Here is a 10,868-nt window from a genome sequence, read left to right as displayed (position 1 = left end):
AATTTTAAATAAAAGCTTTAACATTTCAAAAGCTTTGCTGCAGTTTTGAAAACATTAAGCGAGACAATTTAAAATAGAAGCTTTCAAAATTTTAAATAAAAACCATAGAGATATTAAAACATTAGGCGACTTTTTAACATATCAAACTACTAAATTTTGAAATAAAAACTTTTGTGTTTTTTAAGCTATTAAGAAAAGCTATTACTTTGGCTTTGAACAAGTAAAATTTCCATAAAAATATTAAAATTTAAAATAAAAGCTTTAATATTCAAAAAGCTATTTGCAAATGACTCTCACTAATTTTTCTGCATACTTCATAAACCCAAATAACAACAGACTGTTTCAAAGCTTTTTATTTAAAGCTTGTTATGACTTAAAGCTCTCTGAAAGTGTTATAATTTATTTTTAAAATTTTTTATTTAAATAAAAAAAAAACATTTGTAATTTAATAACAAACCTAAGACTTTCATTCAAAAAAAACCAACATAAATTGTGTAAATATGTATTTGTGTATGTTTTAAAAAAGTAACTAACAAAAGCTTTGTTTTAAAAAAGCTCATTAATATTACGTTACTAATACCCTCATTAAGCTTAGAAAACCCACAACTAATAACACTGCTGTACATATATTTTTCAAAACTAATAACAAATTGCTTTAAATCCCATTTTCCTCCACCCGAAACAACCAAAAAATTCATAACCTCAAATTAACTCCAATCGAATAAAAAGTAATTGGCAAACGTCTGCACTGCACACCTGGCCATTGCAACCAGCTCCTCTAACGGCCTACACAACTTATGGTTTGAATTTATTAACCCCTGCTCAATTGCAAAATACTGAAGTTAAACAAAATGTACAAGTGGCCACAGTACAACCACCAGCATTACAAACCAGCCCAAACTTTGGTCACTTCCTTACGCCTCAATATTTAACCGCTCAACAGCAATATTTTGCCTTTAATAGTGCCTTTTTTAATGCACCCTTTGGTCAATATGCCTATACCACTGGACAACAATATTTGCCACAACTTTTTGCAACACTACCCAGCATAACCCAAAAATTACCCATGGCAACACCAAAGGTAACTACAACTACCACCACAGAGGCTCCTACCCACAGACCGAATATCAGAAATAGAGAACCCACTACCAGGAAACCTCAAGGTTCCCTGCAAGTAAAACCCCCAAAGCTACAACTTCAGCCAGAAGATGTTAAGGAAAACTCTCAAGATTCCCAGCAAGTACAAGTAGTACAACCATATGAAACTACTGAAATAGTGGGCGGTTTTAAAAGCGATACCGCTCTTTTGAAGGCAGTGGAAAAGATAAATCCCGAATATGTTATAGAAGAAATCATAAAAGTACCAGGCAAACATGTCTTCTCCACTGAGACCACCGAACAAATTAAAACCCTAGCAAAACAAACAAAACCTCAAAAGCAAACTGTATTGGCAACTGAACAGAAGCCAGCACACATTCAAAAGCAAAATGTATTAGCAAAACAGCAGAAACAAAAACAAATTAAGAAATCTGCAGCTAGCTCTAGGACGGCAGCCAACCCCACTGATACTTCAGATACAGGAGTCAAAGTAGAGGCTATTGGCAAAACCTCCACAAAAGGCAACATACCAGAAATACCATTTGGCACTTACTTTTTGCCCTATTTTTCACAGGATCAGCAGCAGCAGCAACAATCTGGTAAGAAAACCGCAAGCTTAATTTTAGAACCCCACTCCAAAGCTATTGTGGGCAATGGTGGCACCGCCATTTCAACGCCCTTCTCCAGAGCTTATCTGAAACGAGGCGTTACTACGAATGTATACTTTAATCCCGAATCGGTGGCCATTGCCGGAGTGGGAGGCAAAGCTCATGCTCAGGCAGATCTTGAGTTGGATTTAATAGATTAAATTTTGTGGCAGAATATGACAAAAGACTGAGCTGATATTATTTTAGAAATAATATATAAATAATTAAACGATAATGTACAAATGTGTAAAAAAAAAAGTAAATATTATATAGATGAATTAATAAACAAATTAATAATGTAATGTAAATATATAAAACAAATTTATTTAATTTCTGGTGAAAAGTTTAGAAAATTTGGTGTATTAAGGTAAAAAAAAATATGAAATAAGAAAACAGCTTTGGTTATGTTAAAGCTTTAAAGTTTGTATATTATATGAGAAGCATTCAGCTGACATTATCAGCAAATTATTATGCAAACTTTAAAGCTTTGAAAAAATAAAAGCTTAACGATAAAAGTTAATTTAATTCCTGTTGAAAACTTATGTCAATTTAGTTTATTAAGGTAAAAAACTAAATGAAATGCACAAAAAGCTTTAGCTTTGTCAAAGCTTTACATTTTGCATATTTAGTATTCAGCATACATTATGAATAATAGTTTAAGTAGTTAGAATTTTAAAGATTTGGTGCGTCAAGAATAAATTTCTAAGTGAAATAGTAAACAAATCTTAGTTGTTTAAATATCTAATTCGTGAATGAATTTTACTTCCTAGTAGCAGTAAGATTTATGGGAAAAGCTATAGTAAAAACCTTTAAAGTTTGTATATTAATTGGAAAGCATTCAGCTTGTAATATCAATAAAAGTTTAAGTACTTAGTATTTCAAATATTTATAAAAAAGCTATAAAGTTTAACAACAATATGATTGAAAAGCTTATTTAATTTCTGCTCAAAAGTATAGTCAATTTGGATGAAAAGACTAAATAAAATACTTGTAGTTTAAAAAGCTTTAGTTTTTTTTAATATTAAATATCGTTTAGAAAAGCTTAAAGCTTACATTATTGAGAGATCGTTACTTCCTAGTATTTTTAAAATTGACTGGAATAGCTTTAAAGTTGAATCACTAAATAATTAAATCCTGGTAAAATGTTTAGTCAAAAAGCTTTAATTAATTTAAGTAAAGCTTACTACTTAAACCTTGTACTTAAAATCTTAAGAGCTTAATTCCTAAAAGAAGCCAAAGCTTTTACATGTAAATAATTAAATTTAATTCAACTTAATGAAGCATTTCAATAAGATTAATAAGCTATTTAAAACTCAATTAATTTCATAAGTATACAATTAAGAAATTAGAACTAAATATAATTTTCAAAGCTTTAAGTTACAGGTTTGCTCAAAGTATAGAGTTGCCTAATGTAAAATAAAACACCAAAGCCCGAAAGCCCCAACAATTCAAGTACTTGAACATTTTGTTGGAATTTGATTTGAATACAAATGTAATTACGTTTTAAACTTGAAAAATTAATTATTTTTCAAACAAAAAGCATATGGCTGTAATTTATGTTTCCAGTTCAATAAAGTGTAATACAACAGTAATTCAATTGCTTGACTATAATTCAAGACTTGAATTACACTTGCTTTCAATTTGAATTCCAGTAAAAATTCTTATTTTGTAAATACATTTATCCAATAAATTTATTTCATTAACTTAAAACTTTGTATATAAAAGCTTTTAAAAAAGCACACATGTAGTATTTCTAAAAGCTCTTTGTTCACTTTACCTCTTTCTCCTCCCTTGTCTCTTAGCAATCTTTCCCTAAAATATTTCCTTAACTCCTTAAATAGTAGTTAATACTTACCGTAGTTAAATATTTTGCTTTATTTTTATTACCAAATCACATAACCACCACTTACGTTAACATCCAATGTATTATACAATACCCCCTCATTTCCCCTCTTGCACAATTAGACATAGATCTTCTGACATAGACCTTAATGAAGATGCACAAACACTTTCCTATTATGGTGGTCTTAAGGGACAATTTGTACACCTTAAAGATGGCAAAGTACAGAAAATTTCGACCAATAAAAAGGAGACAAAAGCGGCACCTCGTCAAGGACCCGTAGCGGCGGCTTCCAGCGAAATAGCTTATGATCGTCTTAACGATTATGATCACAAGTCCACGTTTGAGGAAGATTTCAATAAAATCCAATTGGCCGCTGCTCGTCTGGTGGCCATACAAGAGCTGGCCAAACGTAAGGGTAACTTTAGTCCGGAAGATAATCGGGTGTATGCCGCTAGTCTATTGGAATTGGGACAAGCTGCTCAAAATTTAGCCATGTTGCAACAAACGGGACAAATACAGGATTTCAGTGTTCTGCTGAAGCCCATGCATACAACCGTGATGCCACAAAAAACTCCTCTTAAGGATGACAAAAATACTGAAGATGCTGTTGCCATTGAAGCAGCTGTACAAGGAGAAAAGGTAGATGTGGTAACAGAGCAGCAATTAAGTGAATCTGATCTTTTGCCAGGCAATCATGAAGATCCCTATGAAGATGTGCATGATAGTGTAGCCATAACACCGCCCAAGAAAGATGCTTCTGTAGCTGAGGCTAAACCAGTGGGTGAGTTTTTTTTGCAAAACATTTATATAACTAAGAGTTTTTTCTAATTATGTACTGTCTAATTTCCAGGTATCTCTATTGCTGGTGAAGGTGGTGTAGCCTCTGCTAAACCCAATGCCGTGGCTTTATCCGGCCGCAATGGTTTGGCCGTTTCCGCTCCCAAAGCTACAGCCATAGCTGGTGTAACAGCTGAGGAAGCTGCAGCTTTTAGTATCTCCCTGCCCACTCGCAATAATTTAGTTATTAAATCAGCATCCACCCGTTTATCATCCCCCTCTTATGATGATTATGAAGATATCGATTCTTCCCCTCTCCAGGCCTACACACGCAATGTCCCTCTTCTTAGATCTGCCGGCACCGAGAAAAGTAAGGTCTCTAGCAAGCCCAAACCTATGCTGGCCACAATTAATGCTGCCGATGCTATTGTAAAAATGTGGCGCACTGCCATTGCCGAAGATCAGGCTGACGTTTATGGGGCACCCGAGCGCAATAATGATTTTGATATTGAACAATTTTTTAAGATCTCCAAGCAAATGAATCAACGTCGTAGAATTTAAGATCAAAATAATTATTTATTTTATTCATATATTTAAAAAAAAAAACAAAAACAATTGAGCATCTTTTGAGAGATAAGTAAATTATTTATGCTAAAAAGATTTTATTTTCTATATAAAATATGACAGTATTTAAGAACAAATAGAAATACTAATTTAATAAAACACACATTAAACAAAGCATTTAATATACATTTTAAATAACTTGTCACTCGTATTTTCCTTTAACAGTTTGATTTATTCGATATATGAACATCTAAAATTGCATTTATCCTGTAAAATAAAGGATCGGATTACGATTCATGCGATAAATTTGTATGAGAATTTAAAATTGCATTTTTCTCGGAAACTAGCGTTGCTACGTCGAAAATAGCGATAATCTGTGATATTTCACACCAAAAATTTTTATTTTTGATAATTTTGTTCAAGAAACTAAAATTGCATTTTGTTTCTGTATAACTATTGCATAATTTAAGATTTTGAGTTTTTTCATATGAAAAATCAATTTTTGGTCAGAAATATAAGTGATAACAGATCGCACTCCTTTTATCGATTAAACGCTTATTTACAAAGTTATTAAGGATTTAAGATTTTTGAGTATTTTCATATGAAAAATCAATTTTTGGTCAGAAATTTGAGTGATTACAGATCGAGTTCCTTTTCTCGATTAAAGGCTTATTTACAAAGTTATTAAGGATTTAAGATTTTTGAGTATTTTCATATGAAATATCGATTTTTGGTCAGAAATATGAGTGATCACAGATCGCGGTCCTTTTATCGATTAAACGCTTATTTACAAAGTTATTAAGGATTTAAGATTTTTGAGTATTTTCATATGAAAAATCAATTTTTGGTCAGAAATATGAGTGATTACAGATCGAGTTCATTATCTCGATTAAACGCTTATTTACAAAGTTATTAAGGATTTAAGATTTTTGAGTATTTTCATATGAAAAATCGATTTTTGATCAGAAATATGAGTGATCACAGATCGAGCTTCTTTTCTCGATTAAACGCTTATTTACAAAGTTATTAAGGATTTAAGATTTTTGAGTATTTTCATATGAAAAGTAATTTCTGGTCAGAAATATGAGTGATCACAGATCGAGTTCCTTTTCTCGATTAAACGCTTATTTACAAAGTTATTAAGGATTTAAGATTTTTGAGTATTTTCATATGAAAAATCAATTTTTGGCCAGAAATATGAGTGATCACAGATCGAGTTCCTTTTCTCGATTAAAGGCTTATTTACAAAGTTATTAAGGATTTTAGATTTTTGAGTATTTTCATATGAAAAAATATAGATTTTTGGTCAGAAATATGAGTGATCACAGATCGAGCTCCTTTTATCGATTAAACGCTTATTTACAAAGTTATTAAGGATTTTAGATTGTTTATGTTTTGCATACAAAAAATAGATTTTTGGTCAGAAATATTAGTGATCACAGATCGAGCTCCTTTTATCGATTAAACGCTTATTTACAAAGATATTAAGAATTTAAGATTTTTGAGTATTTTCATATGAAAAATCAATTTTTGGTCAGAAATATGAGTAATCACAGATCCTGTTCCTTTTCTCGATTAAACGCTTATTTACAAAGTTATTAAGGATTTTAGATTTTTGATGTTTTGCATATAAAAAATAGATTTTTGGTCAGAAATATGAGTGATCACAGATCCAGTTCCTTTTCTCGATTAAACGTTTATTTACAAATTTATAGATTTTTGGTAATTATTCGAACTTTTTTATATATATAATTTGAAAGTAAATTTTTAATTAGGCTTAAGTTCATTTATATTATAATTTATTTGTAATAATTCAAAGAATATCACTGAATACTAAAATTTTAGACAATTGGCAAATTGGAATGCATTTTCTACCCTGCCAAGGGCGTCATCAACAATCTTCATTGTCAAGGTCTATTTGTAAATATCATCTATTTAACTTACTATTATTAGGAATTAGAATATGGGAAGCCTAATTCATATTTGAAATTTCGTCTAATTTACAAATAATATAAAAATATGAATTAGGCTTCCCATATTATAATTCCTAATAATAGTAAGTTAAATAGATGATATTTACAAATAGACCTTGACAATGAAGATTGTTGATTATTAAGGTTATTAAGGATTTAAGATTTTTGATTATTTTCATATGAAAAATCGATTTTTGGTCAGAAATATGAGTGATCACAGATCGAGGTCCTTTTCTCTAATAAACGCTTATTTACAAAGTTATTAAGGATTTAAGATTTTTGAGTATTTTCATATGTAAAATCGATTTTTGGTCAGAAATATGAGTGATCACAAATCGAGTTCCTTTTATCGATTAAACGCTTATTTACAAAATTATTAAGGATTTAAGATTTTTGAGAATTTTCATATGAAATATCGATTTTTGGTCAGAAATATGAGTGATCACAGATCGAGTTCCTTTTCTCGATTAAACGCTTATTTACAAAGTTATTAAGGATTTTTGATGTTTTGCATATAAAAAATAGATTTTTGGTCAGAAATATGAGTGATCACAGATCGAGTTCCTTTTATCGATTAAACGCTTATTTACAAAATTATTAAGGATTTAAGATTTTTGAGAATTTTCATATGAAATATCGATTTTTGGTCAGAAATATGAGTGATCACAGATCGGGTTCCTTTTCTCGATTAAACGCTTATTTACAAAGTTATTTTATTTTTTAGAATTTTAAGTTTTGCATATAAAAAATTGATTTTTGGTCAGAAATATGAGTGATCACAGATCGAGTTCCTTTTATCGATTAAACGCTTATTTACAAAGTTATTAAGGATTTAAGATTTTTGAGTATTTTCATATGAAAAATCAATTTTTGGTCAGAAATATGAGTGATCACAGATCGAGCTTCTTTTCTCGATTAAACGCTTATTTACAAAGATATTAAGGATTTAAGATTTTTGAGTATTTTCATATGTAAAATCGATTTTTGGTCAGAAATATGAGTGATCACAGATCGAGCTTCTTTTCTCGATTAAACGCTTATTTACAAAATTATTAATGATTTTAGATTTTTGATGTTTTGCATATAAAAAACTGATTTTTGGTCAGAAATATGAGTGATCACAGATCCAGTTCCTTTTCTCAATTAAACGCTTATTTACAAAGTTATTAAGGATTTAAGATTTTTGAGTATTTTCATATGAAAAATCAATTTTTGGTCAGAAATATGAGTGATCACAGATCGAATTCCTTTTCTCGATTAAACGCTTATTTACAAAGTTATTAAGAATTTAAGATTTTTGAGTATTTTCATATGAAAAATCAATTTTTGGTCAGAAATATGAGTGATCACAGATCGAGCTTCTTTTCTCGATCAAACGCTTATTTACAAAGATATTAAGGATTTAAGATTTTTGAGTATTTTCATATGAAAAATCAATTTTTGGTCAGAAATATGAGTGATCACAGATCGAGATCCTTTTATCGATTAAACGCTTATTTACAAAGTTATTAAGGATTTAAGATTTTTGAGTATTTTCATATGAAAAATCAATTTTTGGTCAGAAATATGAGTGATCACATATCGAGCTTCTTTTCTCGATTAAACGCTTATTTACAAAGATATTAAGGATTTAAGATTTTTGAGTATTTTCATATGAAAAATCATTTTTGGTCAGAAATATTAGTGATCACAGATCGAGGTCCTTTTATCGATTAAGAGCTTATTTAAAAAATTAAATTTCAATTACCTCTAAAAATAGAAAATAGTTATATAAATCGATCGAAAGATGATGTAATTGATCACTCATATTTCCCACCAAAAATCGATAAATTTAGCATGATGAAGTAAATTTACATTTTTTCAAAAATTGATTTTAGATAAAGTGAAATTGTATTTTACTCAGCATCTAGAGGTGATTATTCACATTTCCCCTCAGAAATTGAATCGGTATATTTGTTTAAAAATAAGGTACATATAAGGTAAACGTATTCTAATATTATAACCTCTCAATTCAAATGATCGTTTATACGTTAGTTAGTAGCTCCCGTCTTTGATTTGCATGTAAAATTGTTAGCATATATTAAGGCGTGCAGTAATAATTAGCTTTGTTTTGGAATTTGAAGAGGAAAAGAAAAAAAACTAAAATGTTAGTTTTCTGGTTTAAAAATAACAAAGAAACAATAGGCGTCGTTACCAAACAAAAAAGTTTAATGTTTTTATTGAATAAATGTATAAAGATTAAATTTCTGTGTTATATAACTTTATTATTGATTATGATCTTCTGTTTTCAATAATTTGCTTCTGTATGAAATTTTTAAGAATTTTATTTTAGTTTGTTAAATAGATAGAGTTTGTGTCTTAAGTGTTTTGTTTTAACAGCAAGTTTGTAGACAGGACTGTAAAGTAGTTATAATTTAACTGCATTTGTGGGCTTAAATTAAAAGCAATAAAAGTAAGCACACTTGGCACACACTTTGTTCGTTTTATTGCATTTTTATGGACGGACTGGAAAATCTGATGAATATTTTATGCAAATGTGATTCAATGGTAGCTGACATTAGGTAGGTTAATTGTTTTAACCATAGAGAATTTTACATACAGAAGAGACACTCCAATTTAAACAAAAATATAACAAATCATATGTCTGATAAAACAACAAAATACATTGACTAACATGTATTTTGTTGTTGCAAGAGTTAGGGTTTTGGCAACAGAGTTAGGTTTTTGACTATCACGTCTTGTCTAAATGTATAATTGCTGTACTTTCATTAACAAATCTACAACTTTAACAATTTCATTTCTCGAAAAACAAATCTTAAGCTAATAAAGTGATAAAGCAAAGATGAAAGTCATTAATATTAATAATGACTTTAGAAACTAGATACAATTAAAATTAAAATAGAAAAAAAAAACATCAGAGCAAAAAAAAATATGGCATAAAGAAAATAAGAAACCATAAATAGAAATTGCTGTAATAACTAACAGACAGCATTACAGCCACAAAAACAACATACATATTTTTTCTTTTGGTTTGTGTACCTACCTTCCTTTACAAGTTTTTCTTCTTTTCTAAACACTGTTTTTTTGAAGAAGTAGTTGTTGGTGAGTCTAAGTTGGCATGTTGAGGCTTTGGAAACCATAACAAACTTATACATATGTACATATATATAAGTTTGTTATTCCGTTTGTAATTTCTACATTTTTCATTTCCGACCCTATAAAGTATATATATTCTGGATCTTTAAAGATAGCGGTGCACGGCCAAAAGTCCAACTTTTTGTTGACTCCGATTTCAAAAATTTTAATGCCATTCAATAGTAAACACATTGAAACTAAGGTAGCCAAAAAATTACATAAAAATATTGTCAATTGTGTGCGTGGCATGCTGTTAAAGTCAAATATTTTATGTCATTTTATAAAAATGTGATTTTTGTAAATTTGATCAGAAGTAAATTATCATTACTCGCAAACTATTATAGATAATTGGATGATTTTTCTTTTGTTATGTTGGTAGGATAATAGTATTTAAGAGCTGATATGATTTGTCATTGTACCGTTTATACCTGATGTGTTATTAATTTTTTTCTCAGGGACTATATTTTAGCCAAATTTGAATTTCAGTGGAGTAAAAGTGCATAGGGTCAAAAGGGGTTAAACAAATTTTACAACCAGGAGAAAGTCCAAAGTGTCCTCTTTAAGCCTATATATACTTGTTGACCTGTTTTGACCTGTTTGTTGAACACTTTTTTCATTTGAATGAAATTACTCCCAAATTTTTGTTCTATTTTTTATTTTATTTGTTCATATGACTGGCGCAAAGTACCAGTCGCAATTTTGAAGATATTGCGATAAAATTTGGTACATAAATTTTTTTCGGCCCGAGGACGAAGTCTATTGAAAATTACTGAAATCGGTCCACTATTTCACCTAGCCCCCATACAAATGTTCTCCCGAAGTTATACTTTA

At 29.7% G+C, this 10,868-nt stretch overlaps 2 protein-coding genes across 2 annotated transcripts; both read left to right on the top strand.

Annotated features, from left to right (window-relative positions):
- The first annotated feature begins 500 nt into the window (after positions 1-500).
- Positions 501-2,066, top strand: LOC135954194 (uncharacterized). Its single transcript, XM_065504271.1, has 2 exons — positions 501-508; positions 730-2,066. Exons 1-2 carry the CDS (start codon positions 501-503, stop codon positions 1,904-1,906), a joined length of 1,185 nt encoding a protein of 394 aa, XP_065360343.1. The 3' UTR covers positions 1,907-2,066.
- A 1,600-nt stretch (positions 2,067-3,666) lies between these two features.
- On the top strand, positions 3,667-5,127 carry LOC135954192 (uncharacterized). The gene is made up of 2 exons (XM_065504269.1): positions 3,667-4,405; positions 4,439-5,127. Exons 1-2 carry the CDS (start codon positions 3,667-3,669, stop codon positions 4,924-4,926), a joined length of 1,227 nt encoding a protein of 408 aa, XP_065360341.1. The 3' UTR covers positions 4,927-5,127.
- The last annotated feature ends 5,741 nt before the right edge of the window (positions 5,128-10,868 follow it).

Source organism: Calliphora vicina, chromosome 3 (genome assembly GCF_958450345.1).
Source record: "Calliphora vicina chromosome 3, idCalVici1.1, whole genome shotgun sequence".
Classification (NCBI taxonomy): domain Eukaryota; kingdom Metazoa; phylum Arthropoda; class Insecta; order Diptera; family Calliphoridae; genus Calliphora; species Calliphora vicina.
This window is presented reverse-complemented; position numbering and strand designations above follow the sequence as displayed.

Bases quoted from the DNA above. Each gene is read 5' to 3' on its own strand.
- LOC135954192 (XM_065504269.1), top strand. From the start codon at position 3,667: ATGTATTATACAATACCCCCTCATTTCCCCTCTTGCACAATTAGACAT. The intron at 4,406-4,438 runs GTTTTTTCTAAT...TCTAATTTCCAG, and splicing joins AAACATTTATATAACTAAGA to GTATCTCTATTGCTGGTGAA.